The following is a 16,626-nucleotide window of genomic DNA, read 5'->3' as shown; positions in this document are numbered from 1 at the left end:
TTTTTATTTAGAACCTTAAAATTTTGTGAAGGTGTAGCAGAAGTTAGATCAGTCAGACTGAACAAAACTCGTATCTAAGCAACATTTGAATTTTAGTTTTACTTCTCAACAGTTTGCTTACTTAGACAAACACATTTGATGTGCATTACTAGTCATTTTTGGTCCTGCAGCTTGTGGTTTAAAAACATTTTAAACCACATTTTACGTTACATTTCACTGTTACTTTGCCGACCCCCCCAAAATTGGTCTTAAGAAATGTTCCTGTTTATGGTTCCCCCCCAATAATGAGATGGGATTTACGCCCTTGGACACGATGCATGTGCCAAGGTTTCGGTGTTGTCTGGCCCATTACTAGCTCCAACTCTGTCCTCTTCCTTTGTTTGACCCTCCTCATCCTCATTATCTATTGTGTTTTCCGCATTCTCATAGATTTCTTGTTTCGATTTCTCGTTTCTTTGTCATTCCTCTTTCTCTCACACACAAACAAATTTCACAAAAAACTTAGTGATATGAATTTATTATAATTTGTCACATGTTCATGGAAATTTGCAGTGAAAGGCATAAAGTCATCGATCATAAAAAAAATAAATAAGCAGACATGACATTTCAGGAAACCTGCATATCAAAATTTTAACTGAATTCACTAAAGTATGCTACAATCTTTTCATTATCATTTAGCTAACTGGAATTGAAAACAGAGAGAGGTTGTTATTTGAATTATTTGAATTCTCCAGAAGGGAGCAATACATAATTAAGGAAGACTGGTGTGTATCTGGTGTAAGCCATCTGACAAACATGCACGCCGATCGCTTGCGGAGGAGAACGGTCTGACTGCTGACACTGAGTGAACCAGCGGTGGAGCTCCGTGGAGAACAAGTTTCATCACGTGTTTCCGGCATTTAGAAGAGCGCTGGCGGAACTCCTCTTGTCTGCAGGCGGCGGGCTGAGATGGTGCGCACCCAAAAAGATAGTTCCGACCGGGTATGTAACAAACCACGCCCCCATTATCTAACGCCAACCGGTATTTTCAGCACGCCTAAATTCGACTAGCTACTTTAGTGTGGCTGAAGACAACAAAGAAGCGAAATCTTTATAATTTTATTTGACGTTTTCTATAAACATAAGCAGGTAAGAGAACTACTATAAGTTATTTATGTACTGGCAGGGAGTGCTGCCAAAAAGGGTGGTATTTTATGTCTTTTTGTGCAGGTCTTATGCGAAATTCTGTTCCCCTGTGAAAATCTGTTCCCCCTGTGTCGGGAGCGCGCACTGCAGCCAGAGAGGCGGATCCGTTTTCACGGCGCTTCTGATCGACGTCTCGGTAAAACAACTCATATAATCATGTCAAGGTTGTAACTTTCAGTTTAATCGACTGCTAACAAAATTGTATTATAAATAAATAAACGAGGTCTCACGTGGAGGTCTTCTTACACCGTTTTGTGTTGTTTCTTTTTTAGTCACCAAGATAATCGGTTTTTCTCCAACTTTTGTCACTTAAGCCTGACAAATAAAAGTAAGTCACCAAACACGGATTTCCTACACATTGTGTGTATTTGTAATTTGTCATTGCTGATATAAGAGGGTGGACGCTGGTTTTCTGGTAAATTATTTTAGCTGCCTGAAGTAGTCAGTAACCCCCCACCCCCCAACATGGGAATAAATTAATTTATCAGTAAGTCTTTAACTGTATTTATTTCTCTCATTATCAACAATAAATCCTGTGATTTTAGTAACATTTGCTCATTATTTGCCAAAGTTACTTGGGGTCAACCAATTATTTTAGAAGCCTGAAATAATCTGTTTTCCTCTCCCTAACATGAAAACAAGTTGATTTACCAGCAAGTTTCTAACTGTGTTTAGTAAAATATTTGTGAACAATAAATCATGTAAATTTGGTAACATTTGCTTTTTATTTGACCAAGTTATGAAGGGGGAAAAATATTTTAGCCACCTGAACTAATTCAGGCAGCTGAAATATTTGGTTCTCCCCTCATAACTTTGGCAAATAGAGAGCAAATGTTTTCAAAATGTATGATTGAGGCACCAAAAATTAACAACTAGAAATTTCTTTTATTCAGCAAACTGTCATATTTTACGTTAGAACGGTGCTTTCCAGAAAGCCTACACTCTAATTTTTTTAAGGAAATGCTACCAGCACCCATCCTCTTATATCAGCAATGAAAAATTATAAATACACACAATGTGTTGGAACGTGCCTGGTAACTAACTTTTAATTGTTAGACTTAAGTGACAAAAGTTGGAGAAAGACCGATTGTCTTGTCGATTAAAAAAACAACACAAAACAGTATAATAAGAACTCCACACAAGACCTTGTTTATTTATTTATATTACAATTTTGTTAGCTGCCGATTAAACTGAAAGTTATATGAGTTATTTTACCGATACATCGATCAGAAGCGCCGTGAAAATGGTCTGATCTGCCTCTCTGGGTGCAGTGCGCGCTCCCGACACGGGGTACAGATTTTCACAGGGGAACAGAATTTTGCACAAGACCGGTGTAAAACATTTCCCAAATCTGAGAGTCAAGAACATGATTTCCAAGGAGTAAACAGCTGAAAGAGAGAAATATAAGCTGTGGTTTGCAGATAAAGCAGGCCTTTAACCAAATACTGCGATACTGTAAATTTGGTAATTAGACAGTTATTTCCTACTGGATTTCTTTTCTGTGTTGATCATCAATAAAGCAATTGGAGTTAATAAAGCCTTTAAATAGGACCAAGAACAGTCTAGGAGAAGCAGTGGTGTGACGTGAGCGGTAAACGGCTATTGCTGGGTTTCAGATGACATACCACCGACGTCACCCAACGCACATGGAGGGCCGGAAGTAAATCCAGCCCATTTATTTCTGTTGATCCAGCATCAAAATGTCCATAGTTTGAGTCATGTACGGTTGTTTTCAATAGAGAGAAAGATAAACGTTATTTTTGTGTTTCGAAGGTAGTTGGTCACAAGGGAGTTAAAAAACTTACTGCAAAAAGAGGAGAAAAGTGGATCAACAATCTTTGGCTAAAAACAGGAGGTGTGAAAACTAACAATGCCAGAGTTTGCAGCGCCACTTTCTAACAGGTAACGATCGCATCGTTTAAACTGTATTTTCAGATATTTTATTGGACAGTTACTTAGAAAGACAAGCATTCATATATAAGGTACGATATATTATTTTTATGCCCTAGCTTGGTTGTCCCCAGAGTGCTAATGTTGTTAGCAGCTGGGTCAGTGCCGAGTCACCGACAGAAAATATGCTTATTCAGTGGGACTTCCATGCTAAAAAAAATAAAAATAAAAAAGCAAAATAAATTAAATATAACCTACACAAGCCATACAGTCACAGTGAGCTGTTACTATTCCCCCACATGCTTCGTGTCTGGCCACGAATAGACACGAACGTTTTGTAGATCGGTGCTAATAGCTGACCTATATTGGATCTGAATGCAGCGTCCTACAGTGACTCAACATTAACATACAACTCCATGATATATTTGGGTTTACAGAAGCTAAATAAATTATTTACCAGAAGATTCAAGTCCATAAAATAACATGGGTTAGTTTGTTGTTAGCGATAGCATGGTTATCATAGACTAATTACTTTTTTTAAAGGTTTTATCTGCTCTAGTGGTTTTTATTTGATAGAGGGTTGACAGGAAAGTGGGTAATGAGAGAAGGAAGGGGAAGACATGCGGCAAAGGTTGCCAGGGGAATCAAACCTGTGACGGCCACTTCGAGGACTGAGGCCTCCATATGTGGACTGTGCCTAATCCCTGCGCCACCACAGCACACCCATAGACTAATCACTTAAAATAGCACAACTCACTATACTCACCTGGCAGAAACAAGTGGACAGCCATTTAATGCTTTTTTTGATCCTTAATGCTTGACCCAACTTGAAACTAAATGATTGTATTCTCCAGGCTTTTGGAAAACTTTCTTCTGGCTCATCGTATAATATGAGGACTGCAGCTCCAGGTAGTTAGTGTTATGTGGATCGCCACGACACTGGGTAAATCCTCAAGATTATAAGACGAGTCTTTTTTTACAGAGATAATACAGATCGTATCCTAAATATATGCATATTTTTTTGAGATGCCTCAGTTGTTCCAGCCTATTTAGTGCATTAGCGTACTCGTGATCAATTTTGCTTTGTTTTGAATCAAAGAAATCCCCTTCCGGGCCTCCATCTGAATTTTGTGTGTCATCCGGATCACGTGTCTGAAACCCAGCAATACACAGTGTGTAACAACAAAGTTTTTAAATTAAATAGAATTAAACTACAAGAAGTTGTGCCCGCCCTAAACTCCCATCCAGATTCATCATCAGTGTGTCTCTCTAACAGAATGCTAGGGGCGGTGGTGGTTGGCGTCGGTACAGCTGGTGCGGTACGGATCAGAGACATGTTGACCCCGCTAGCTGGCAGTGCTGCAGAGAAGCTGATTGTCCAAGGGTTCGTATCCAGGTAAGACATATCTGATGTAAGATTCCATAAACCAGGCATAACATGATGCTGACTGGTGACGTCTCACCATCATGCCACCTAATATTGAGTGTAATATGATGCTATAGAAAAAAACTGATAGAATTAGAAAAACACAAAGTAATAAGAACTCAATATGCACATCCAGTTATTAAATGCAAGTAATTGATATTCATTTTAATTGTATTTTTTTGGTTTGTAGTTTTTATGACAAGTTGTGGATTTAAGTGGTATTTCACTGGAGACGTCTTCCTATAACATATAATTGCCCTGTAATATTTTTACATTTCCTGTCAATTTAACATCTTTTAATACAAAAACATGGTTGGCATCCCAACCACCAGCCTTAGCAAGTTTTCTGGGGGAAACTGACTTGTGTACTGAATTTCATGATTGTTGGTCAAAGCTTGGCTTGGGGCTGATTTATTAAATATTTTAGGGGGCCCTGTGGAGGAATTAGGCCACGCCCACCAAATATTGGACTGCATTCCTGTTGTGGGGTGGACAAGAATCGATCACAGCGAGTTTGGTGCAGCTTGGCTGAAATATATAGAATTTAGTATGGCAACGGCGTGACCAGTGACTTTGCCACACTGCCATGGCCATGCCCTCCACCGAAAACTCTTTGTGCTTTAAAGCAAGTGAGACCAACTACTTATCTGTCATCAAAACAAGATCATTTTGATTAGCTCAAGGAGGTCAGAGATGGAGCTTTTCAAGTAAAAAAGTAACTTTCTGTTCTGAGGAGACGGGCTTAGATGATGTCAGATTATGACGACATAGGATCGTCAGGCATCCAATCAGGATCACTCATACCATGTTTGGTGGCAGTTGACCTTTTTCTGTGACAGTTACAGCGTTTCGTTTGCAAGTTCGCCGCTTGGCCATGCCCCCTAAACATACGAAAACTCAGTTTTTTATATAAAATTTAAAGCCCCATCCCTTAACTGCCTGTCTCCAGATGCTGGGGCGGGAGGCGGGGTGCCGATATAAAAATGTTTTTTTTTAAATATTTGTTTAGACTGTCACTATGTTATTACATAGCAAACAGTAAAACATGAGACAGTTAATCAGTGAAAACAATTGAGCCTCGTCTTATGACATACTGATAGTTTTAACAAATATGTAAAAAAAAAAAATGTCATGTTAATATATGTTCAAAAACAGTTTGTTGAAATCTGGGTAACACTTTATTTGACAGGTGTGCACAAGACTTGCATGACACTCATAAACTTGACATAACATCTACCATGAACATGAAGGAGTCTTTATGAATGTCTGACTGTTATCATGAAGTGTTATTCGGTAAATAATGACACTTTTAATGCAAAGTTACTAAAAAAGTTGCAGTAAAAGTGCCAACTTTGTATTAAAGTGTCATAACAAAAATAATGCAAAGTTGGCTATTAGTGACTTTGCATTGAAAGTGTCATTATTTACCAAATGGGATAATGCCTTGTTGGACAGTTTACCTCCATCCAGTTCCATTACTATCTTCTGTAACACCTCAAAAGTGTTGTGAAGGTCAGGGTTGGCTAGGTTCAGTCCATATACCAGTCCAAAAAGCATTACAACAGCTGTTGGCACACTATTCATATTGGACACCACTCTGATGCCTTCAAGAACAACCCTGATGTCTTTTTTTTAAAAAGGTTTTATTGGCTCTAGTGGCCTTTATTTGATAGTTAATTGACAGGAAAGTTGGTAATGAGAAATGGGGAAAGACATGTGGCAAAGGTCACCAGACCGGGAATCAAACCTGCGATGGCCGCGTCGAGGACTAACGCCTCCATACATGGGTTGTGCTTAACTCCTGCACCACCAGAGCACACCCAACCCCGATGTCTTCATCTGCTGAAGCACTGTCTTTCAGATGGTGGTGGCTCCAATAGCCTCTTCAATGGTAGCTTCATCCACACCCTATGTGAAGAGATGACAAGTTAATCTCTCTTTTTCTGGACCTAGCTGTATTTAGGGCGGCCATCTTGGAGCGGTCGACCACTCCACTCAGCGTTATACGTTTGTTTGGCAGGCACAATGACGTATCAGCGCATTTAATCGATCATAATACGCATTTTTGTTACTGGAAACATTATTAAAACAGCTATTAAAGCTACATTTATAAACAATTGTATTTTTAAAGTATTTTAATTGTAGTGATACATAGTTCAGCATACTTAAATATTCTTAGTGGGGAAAAAGATACAATAGGAATAGAATATTCTGATATTGATGTATGATGAGCATTTTACAAAGCACAGCCGTTCATAATTTATTTAATAAATGATTTAGTAATATCAATACATATTTATATAAATATACAAACACAAATAATGACACAAATAAATAATGATTAATGATGAATAATATATATTAGATACATGTTTATATGTATATAAACATGTACAGCCTAATATATATTATCTGTTGGCTGTTTTCCAGCTGACGAGTTCCAGCTTCAGAGAGATTCAGGAGCTGAGATTGAGTCCAAAATCCGATGTGAGATTCATCTGTGCTGCAGTGAATCCGTCTCTCTTTTAAGATATTTCCCACTTCTTCCTCACATTGTCTTTTTTTTATTTTATTTTATTTTTATTGATTCTCAAGGAAGTATCATTTACATGACTTTAGGCCTCTACGTCACAAAACTAACTTCAACATTTGAAATAAGGAGGACAAGTAGACCATTGCATTATAACAGTCAAAACAAAAATGCAACTTCACTTCCCTGAGAAAGACTATAAAGCAAGGAGTAAAAGAGAGTGTGAAAGAAGAAACAAAAGAAAAGAAAAAATTAAGTTAGAAGTGTAAAAAGCAAATCACAAAAAAGAATACACCAACAAAAAACATAGTATAAAATAATTATGAAGTATGGCTATCATAGAATTGTTGAGATTTAATCAAGTTTGATCTCTAAAAATTAAATCAGATCTTTTAAGTTTTACATAGTCTACCCAAATTTCCCACCAAGGACAGAATTGTTCAGTCCTGTGATTGAGAGGCTGTTATTTTTTCCATTTTATACATGTTAAATGTAATGTCGATCCAGTTGTCTACAGTTGATTTGTCTTGTGATGAAGACAAACCAACTTGTAATGTTTTTCTTACTTGCTGTTAATAAAATAATCATCAGATATTCGTTTCTTTTGGAAGCTTCTTGAGGAATTCTGCCAAAATACATAAGATTGATCTCCAAAGGAATGTTCTGCTTGAAAATATCTTGTAAGGCATTATTTATCTCTTTCCAGTTATCTTTCATAATTGGGCAGTCCGAGAAGACATAATGGTTTGCGTTTTGATTTCTACATTTTCTCCAACATGCAGGAGGATTTCCATCATAGTGGCATTTCTGAGCAGGTGTGATAAAGAATCTTACCAGATTTTTCCAGCCAAATTCTTGCCATTGCAAATATTTATTATATGTCCATTGGCATCTCCACATTATTGCCCATTCCTCCCCTGTTGTTGTTAAATTGCCCTCTCTTTCCCATCTTGCTTTGATATGTAGGGTTGAATTCAGTGTTGTGTTCAAGACCACCTAACCCAAGACCAAGACAAGACCAAGACCAGAGTGTATCGAGACCGAGACAAGACCAAGACTTTTAGGGTCCGAGACCAAGTCAAGACCAAGACCGAGGAAAGTTGAGACCGAGTCAAGACCAAGACCAGCGGCCGTGCTACATGACACAATAAAATGTAAAATATGATCGAAATTGCTTCTCAGAATAATCTGAAAGATCCATATTCCCATAAAAACACCTAGATATTAAATACTTAATACATTTTACCAATATTAAATATTCCATTTCTGTGTTACAATGTGTGATGGTCTCGTGCCATCCCTAAAAACATAACACCCTGGGAATTTGCCCATATTGCTCATATAAGAATCCACCACTGATGCACCATTAAACATAGCAATTGAGGCAATGCCCTGATGGTAAATAACACTCAACTATGAACACTGACCAAGGAGCAACAAGCAAGAAGTAACCAAACAGAAGGCGCTCATCGTGACTGTTTTCACTCTCTATCCCAGTACATGAAGCCAGGTAGTCTGACACCATGGCAGACATTACAGTTGCCACTTTGAACAAAAACAAAGAGCAATGTGCATGCTCTGCGTGCTCTTTCGTTCTTGTGTTTTAGTTATTTGTTAATTTAAATATCAACGTACATAATTAAATAAAATAATGATGCAGTGTACACAGAGCATTACTAGAACAAAGAACGGGTGTTCTGTCAGGTCAGATCGTCATACGCTTAACACGAACTCACGGTGTTCTGTCAGATCAGCATACGTTGTCAGATAGTCGTACGCTTAGCTCAGACATGCATATGCTGTCATTACCATATGATTTTATTTAATCAGCAACATAGAATCATGACGTAGATCATCATACACTTGGTTATTAACAGTTGTATGGCATCCAGCTGCAGCCAGACCTGCTTTAAATACACTTTGAAACCACGACAACGCATGTATATCTATCTAGTTATCATATTATGTCATATTATAAACAATTTAATGACTTATTTTTGTCATAACTTGTTGCATATGCTGAATTGACAACTCCACTGACGGTCGGACTTCTTAAGGCGCATGCGCTGGCATGGTACTCACTGCATGTATGCTAGGAACATAGAATCATGACGTAGATCTGTTATTAACAGTTGTATGGCATCCTGACTTAGCGGTTAAGTGAGTTTTACACGGGCGTGCGTTGTAGCTGACTCCAGCTGCAGCCAGACCTGCTTTAAATACACTTTGCAACCATGACAACACATGTATATCTATATAGTTATCATTGAAAACAATTTAATGACTTATTTTCGTCATAACTTGCTGCATATGGTGAACTGACAACTCCTCTGACGGTCGGACTTCTTAATGCGCATGCGCAGGCATGGTACTCACTGCACGTATGCTATTCTGACAGTGTATGGTAATCTGATAGAACAACGGCTCTCAACTATGAACACTGACCAAGTCTTATCTAATAAATAAAGAGCCATGGAGAAGAATCGACTGTTTCTGAATGTCACATCACTATATTGCAGACTTTTGGACATAGCGTTGTCCTATATATGCGACAAGTCAGTCAACATCTCCGCACAATAATTCAGGCAGTGAGTGACTTTTTGTCATCACAAATTCTTATGTGTCTCTGTACAGCTAGCTTTGCTAACATCACGTTAACGGAGCTTACCTTCTTTGAGCTACTTTTCTAAGTGACGAAAATAGTTAGATGTTCTCCCCACCGTCTGTGAAAGCGAAGCGCTGCTGAGTTAGCTGTGGCCATCGGATTTCTTACTATTTATGCAGCGATATTATATTACTGACGATTAGACAAACAATTTCTGCCGCTGAGAGAAAACCACTGCGCATGTCCTGGAGCGCCGCGTGCGAGTGAAAGGTGGGGAGTGGAGGGGGTGGGGGAGAAACACGTAGTTGCTTGGATTTTAATTGGTGCGTTTTGCATCCACTGAAAACAAAGATGTTAACAAATAAACTGGACAGTATGCTGCACGTTTAGTGATATTTTCACAGCTGCGGTCTCGACTGGTCTTGAAATAAAATGCCGAGTCCTCAGAGCCCGAAACCGAGACAAGACCGAGACCAAATGCGGTCGAGTCCGAGACGAGACCGAGACCATCAGAAAAAGGTCTTAAGACCGGACTCGAGACCAAGACCGATCTCGAGTACCACAACACTGGTTGAATTGTTTTTGAGATCTATTAAATTTTTATAACAAGCCAATTTATGTTCTATCCCTTTAATAATTATTCCTTTAATATCCTTATTTTGTCTTATCAATTGGGCTAGTGGTTCTAAATATAATGCAAAAAGTAACGGTGACCACACACCCCTTTGTCTTGACCCTCTTTCTAAAGTAATTCTGTCTGATAAATGTCCATTAACTTTAATTCTCCCTGTGGGATTATTATGTAACACCTGTATTGTATTTATTATCGCATTATGTAGTCCAAATTTATGTAAAACCCTGAAGAGAAAATTCCAGTCAACTGAATTGAATACTTTTTCCGCTCTATATTGATAACAATGGTTTTCAGTTTACTCTTTTGTAACATGAAGTGTCCTTCTTATATTGTCCTGTGTTTGATGTTGTCGTATGAAACCAGTTTGATCGTTATGTATTAGGGAAGAGAGAAATTCTGGCCATTATGGAAGTAAAGAGTCGATAATCAATATTTAAAACAGATATCAGTCGGTATGATCCACAATCAAGTTTATCTTGGCCTTCTTTATGTATTACTGAGATTATTGCCTCCTTCCAGCTCGGTGGTGTTTGAGGTTTTTTCAGAATCCAATTTAGTGAAGGGAGAAGGATTGGAATCAACTCTTTCTGAAATTCCTTATGAAATTCTGCTGTGTAACCATCTGACCCAGGCAATTTTCATGGTTTTAATCTACTTATTGTGTTTCTAGTTCTTTTTCTGTAATGTCTGATGTCATTTTTCTGTTCTGTTCTTCGTTCATACAAGGTAGTTCGAGTGAGTTCAACTATTCATCAATTTGTTCTGTAGTTCCTCCAGAGATTTTTGAATATAAGGATTTGTAAAATATTTAAAATGCTTCCTGGATATCATTCAATTTGTTATTTAACAATTTTGATTTGGGATTTCTGATTCTATGGATTGTATTTTCTGCTGCTTTCTTTTTTAGTTTCCATGCTAGTACCCTCATAGATTTTGATCCGCCTTCATAGTGTCTTTGCTTAAGAAACATGAGGTTTTTCCATAGTTTCCTGTGTTGCCATATCATTTGTCATTTCTAATTCTTTTTAAATTTTCCAGTATATCTGGTGTACACTTTTGTTTGAGTTTTTGTTCTAGATCCTCCAATTTTTTATGCAATTCCTCTGATCTTTTACTACTTATTTTATTTAAGTGTGATGATATTGCTATAATTGCCCCTGGACTCGCACAAGTCACAAAATTTTACCTGGTTCAGAGTCAAGTTCACGTTACAAAATAGAGGGTGGCTGCTGGCTAGTCTAATTCATGGAGGAAAGTGGAGTGAGACACTTGGATGTGTCATTAGAACTCATGTTGGCATGAAAAGTGACTGCAGGAAGACAAAAAGTTTGTCTAAACATTTATGTTATATGTACAAGGGCACATTGAGCTGACGAAGGAAATAAAACGCATGTTTTAGCTCATATTGTCCGTTTAATCAACAGAAGAAAACTCGATGCTCACCAGGATGTGAAACAGATCTCAGCAGAGGAGGCTGTGAGCAGAGAGGACATCCATGCTGCATTCATCTGTACTGAGAATGACTCTCATGAAGACTTTGTCAGGTAACCTAAAATCTGGTATTTACACATGCAAAATTGTCTTTAACTAATTCTTTTGCCATCAATGTCACATCCTGGCTCAGAGATTCTGGCAGAAAAGAGGAAGAACACACAAGACAATAATTTATAGATATTTTATAGAAAATAAAAACTATCCGTTTAATTTGATGAACTAGTAAAATCAATTGTGTAAAGCAGTCGTCCCCAACCCCCGGGCCGCGGAACGGTACTGGACTGCACAAGGAATAATTAAATATTTCCGTTTTATGCGTTATCTGAGTCTGAAGAATCTTTTATTTTGAAAATCCTTTAACAGTATTCTCTCAGTTATGTCTTGTGCGCCAACACTGAGGCCACAAGCAGCAAAATGAGTAAGAAACAGATGTCTTTGGAAAGTTTCTTTGCGAAGGGGGAAAGGCCCAGAGAGGAGACAAGAGAATGGATTTATCCTGGACCGGTAGGTGATTTCCACATTCCAAGCCCGCTCTGTCTGATATGCGGCGACCGGCTCGCTAATGAGGCAATGAGGCCTTCAAACTGCTTTGTCACGTAGAGACCAAGCACGCTGTGCATAGCAACACTTTGGGTGTCATTGTTTTGTTGCAGAGAAGCAAGCGCAGGGCTCCCATTAATTTGCCCTTATCGTGAGTTAAAATTTTCATGAAAATAAAATGTTTGTTTTTATGGCGCTTCTGTATCTTATTTTGAAGGTGTAAATGTTACCATAGCGACTAGAGTCGGAGAGCGTTGGGCCATTGGTCGAGACCAGAGGAGAGGAGTAGAGCTTGTGAGTTTTAAGTCTGGTTCACACGGCACGATTTAAGAATTGTCCCAAACCTCTGTGAGTTCATATGAGCTGATAAAAGTACAACAGGTTTGATCAGTTCTTGTGTCCAATCACATTGCAGGAGCAACACACCACACACGAACTGATTTCACTGATGAATATCCCGATTCCAGAAGAAAATCCCGTAAAACCCCCAACATACCACACATGAATTTAGAATAAACAAATATGGATGATGATGTAGAAACAACAGTGATAGTTTGTGGACTCATTTTAAGCGATAAAAAGCAAAACAAAAAAAGGTGATGGATAAAAGACAGAGGGAGCAGCTGCTCTATTTACTGTATGATATGGAGGTGAATTATGTTTCTTCGTAGTTAACATTTTTTTTCTTACTGTGTTTAGATTTTCTGTTTTGTCGTTTCATTTAGCTTCACTGCTTAATTATATAATTATGTATTTACTGTTTTGATGTTTACATAGCGAACAATGGCCACAAAATAATGGATAACCCAGAAGATTAACTAATTTTAATATCTTGCCGTGTGAACCAGGCTTTAGTACAAAATAATGTTGTGTTTTACTAATTACAAATACAATCTACCTACAATGCATGTGACTGGTGTCAGCGTTAAGCCCTGACTGAATGAACTTCCTTATCGTTATAACATATGTCAGGTTAATGAAAGCTGAAAAGTAAGTGACAATCTTAGAACTTGGAACGTTCCAATTGCCTAAAATTGAATATGGTGCCGTGTGAACTGGGTTTTAGCTGGCACACCAACATGCAGAAGCCTTGTCTGACGGTTCACACACACCCTCCCTCCGCCCCTCGCTGGGCCGCAATAAAATTGTCAAGCTTTGATTGGTCCGTGGTGATAAGGTTGGGGACCACTGGTGTAAAGTGTCAGTGAATGTAAATGCATCCCCAGGCAAATGAGGGGAATGACAGGGCCATTAAAAGATAGTTGGCCGATATTTTTATATTTCAGAGTTTATTGAACATCATAATTTAAAAATAACAGTAATAAAATAAATAATAAACATCCAAAGGAGTCATTAAAGCATGGACTTGCTAAAATCCAGCCCTTTTGGCTATTTTAAAATGTTTTTGCTAATATTAGTGTTTGGATTTTTAAAAATATTCCAGGGTTTCCCCCAGAAAACTTGCTAATCCCGGTGGTTTAGACGTCGAGTCGGTCCACTGATGGTCTACCGTGTTTTTGTATTAAAAGATGTTAAGTTGACAGAAAATATTAAAGTATTTAAGTAATAAAATATTTCCTGTAGCATATAATTACTGTGTAATTATATGTTACAGGAAAACATCACCAGTGAAATGATATTTAAACCTGCAACTAGTCTAAAAACAAATTTGCACTTCTGTTTAATCCAAATTAAGTCAGCAGCTCCGTCAGGACCCCAAGAGCTTCAGGGGCCGCATAAACTCTAATATTTTAAAACGGACCACAGATACATAAATGTAACACTTGTTTATTGAGATTATCAATGCTGTTAAACTTGATTCAATTTCAGCATACATTAATTAAATGATTTTAAATTGTTTAACATTTAAATACAAGATTTTAAGGAGCTGGCAAGTTTACTTTGTAAAACTTCAAAGAACAATATTCATAGTTAGATTGTTTTGTTACCATAGCAACAATCTGATGCTGAGTTTAATCTTTGAATTTACAAATACAAATTAGTAAACTGCGATTGTAACTTATTGCTTTTTATTGCTTTTTTTAATTGGCCAATTAAACTACTCCTTTCTCCCATATTTCACTAAATCTAACACAGAAGCTGTTAGAGGTGCTGATGATTTTAGCACCTAGAGGTCAAAGTCTGCAAGGCCTCATTCAGCCTTGGACCGGTCCTGCACAATGAGTAAATCCGCTGCACTGCGCAGAGATGCGCAACAAACGGGAGACTTGGCTTTAGTAGTTGCTCCATTTCGTGTCTGTTGAGTTTTTAATCGTCACAGAAACTATTCTGGTTGGTCGAGTTTATAGGACTCGACCGTGCCTGACGGTCACGAGTTTCTCAGATCTCCATGCGGCCGCGCGCATTAACTCTAAGTAGACAACGCATTTGATATGGTTTGATGCATCGTGTAACCGGAAAAATAATACTAAAAATAATAATAAAATAATATAAAATCAGCGTTAAGCGCGACTCCGAGGAGAGCGTTAAAGCTCCTCACCGGGCTGAACCTGCATGATGATTTTAGCAGTGCTACTTATCCACAAACGCTCCGGCCAACCGGGACCACAGACATAAACTTTACAGGGAAGACAGACACTGAGCCACATGCTAGGCAGCGTGTTGAGATGTAAACGCCGCATATAATTGTTCGTTCACAAAGATAAATCATTCTCACCGCTCCACAACACGCCTCTGAATTCACTACAAGTTATTCACATAGAGATGGGCAACCAGAGCTAACGCAGCAGGTTTTAAACTCTTACCTAGAGTTCTCCAGAGGATCATAATTCTTTACAGTAGGTTGATGTAAATATCCATACAGGTCACTCAGCCTGTGTCCAGTTTGAGTGAAAGGAGGCGCGCGCAATCCCAGATCAATCTCAGTGAGTTTGGTGCAGCTGGGCTGAAACATGTGGAATCTAGAGCCAAATGTATGGTGGCGGCGTGACCTCTGACTTCGCTGTGCTGCCATGGCCACGCCCTCTACTGAAAACTCTTTGTGCTTTAAAGCAAGTGAGACCAACTTGTTATCAGTCATCTCACACAAGATCATCTTGATTAGGTCAAGAGAGCCAGAGTTGGAGCTTTAATAATAAAAACAAGAATAAGAAATCCTCCGATAACAATAGGCCTTCGACAGCGCTTTGCTGCTCGGGCCTAAAAAGTATCATTTTTTCTAATGATGGGATCAATTTAGGAAAAGTCATACAATTTAAAATTGGCTTGTGTTGTCTTGCGGGTTGCTTTGGACCTGCAAGACAACACAAGGGTTAACTCACTCTTCTGTCCAGGATGTTTCTGGAAGCAGGGAAGCACGTCTGTGTGGAGTATCCCATGGCCCTGTCTTACCAGGCTGCTGCTCAACTGTGGGACTTAGCCCAGAAAAAAGGTGAACTCCATTACTTTTATAATTAACCTGTTTGTTAAAGGTTTTGAAATGTATCACCTCTACCCAAAGTGCAGTAGATAATCTGCAAACATTGTTTTTGAAATAGTATTAACACCATTTGTTTTTGGCCCACAGAAGAAAAGAAATAGCAACTTCTGATTTTCATAAAATACAAAAATATTCCCAGAACAGTACAGACCAAACTACTGTTCACTTCCCGTACACTTCTGGACTGGAAGTAAACGGGAAGTGAACCTGTTTACCTCCCGCCCGGGGAAGTGAACAGGTTGAGAAGTTTTTCTGTTTGTCTGCAGGGGTGGTTCTACACGAGGAGCACATTGAGCTGCTGACAGAAGATTACAAACAGCTGAAGAAAGAAGTAGAAGGGAAAACCCTGTTGGAAGGTTCTCTTCACTTTGCTGGTAAAAAGCAAGAGCTTTATGTGCACTTCAGACTTGTCAGAAACATTATAAAGCACAAGAATACTTATCTCTTTTTCTCAGTTATTGACATTGGCATATATATATATATATATATATATATATATATATATACATATATATATATATATATATATATATATATATATATATATATATATATGTGTATGTGTGTGTGTGTATGTCTTTTTAAAATTTGCTTCCTTGAGAATTAATGAAGATAAAATAAAAAAAATATAATAAACTAGAAAAACTTAAATACTGTATTTTGAGGAAAGGAAGAAATGTCATGAAGGGTGGCACAGATATTTTTTAACTTTACATAAAGGAACTGTCCCTGTTTGCATGCTCACCATACACCAACTACGAGGACGTCGTCCTTTCTCTAAACCTCACACTGGATTTAGACTGATAGATTCAAAGCTTGATCCCTTGGTTCCCTTCCTGCTTTAAATTCTGGTTGTGTTGAGTAAAAATGTAAACGACTAGTT

General features: G+C 38.2%; 1 protein-coding gene across 2 annotated transcripts in view; it reads left to right on the top strand.

Moving 5' to 3' along the window:
- Window positions 1–993: 993 nt before the first annotated feature.
- blvra (biliverdin reductase A) overlaps window positions 994–16,626 on the top strand; it is a 39,342-nt gene continuing 23,709 nt past the window's right edge. Inside the window, exons 1-8 of one of the 2 annotated variants that reach the window (XM_088014973.1) lie at window positions 1,001–1,128; window positions 2,959–3,087; window positions 3,930–4,018; window positions 4,175–4,247; window positions 4,352–4,471; window positions 11,695–11,814; window positions 15,598–15,695; window positions 16,010–16,117. In XM_088014973.1, the coding sequence (XP_087871099.1) occupies window positions 4,353–4,471; window positions 11,695–11,814; window positions 15,598–15,695; window positions 16,010–16,117 (445 nt within the window). In that variant the 5' untranslated portion in view covers window positions 1,001–1,128; window positions 2,959–3,087; window positions 3,930–4,018; window positions 4,175–4,247; window position 4,352. Of the gene's footprint in view, window positions 1,129–2,958; window positions 3,088–3,929; window positions 4,019–4,174; window positions 4,248–4,351; window positions 4,472–11,694; window positions 11,815–15,597; window positions 15,696–16,009; window positions 16,118–16,626 lie in introns of both variants that reach the window. The other variant, XM_088014972.1, reaches the window with a different exon arrangement.

This window comes from Poecilia mexicana, unplaced genomic scaffold (genome assembly GCF_051168715.1).
Source record: "Poecilia mexicana isolate PSO_F unplaced genomic scaffold, ASM5116871v1 scaffold_17, whole genome shotgun sequence".
Lineage (NCBI taxonomy): Eukaryota > Metazoa > Chordata > Actinopteri > Cyprinodontiformes > Poeciliidae > Poecilia > Poecilia mexicana.
The sequence above is the reverse complement of the archived record's forward strand: the minus strand, read 5'-3'. Positions and strand labels throughout refer to the sequence as shown.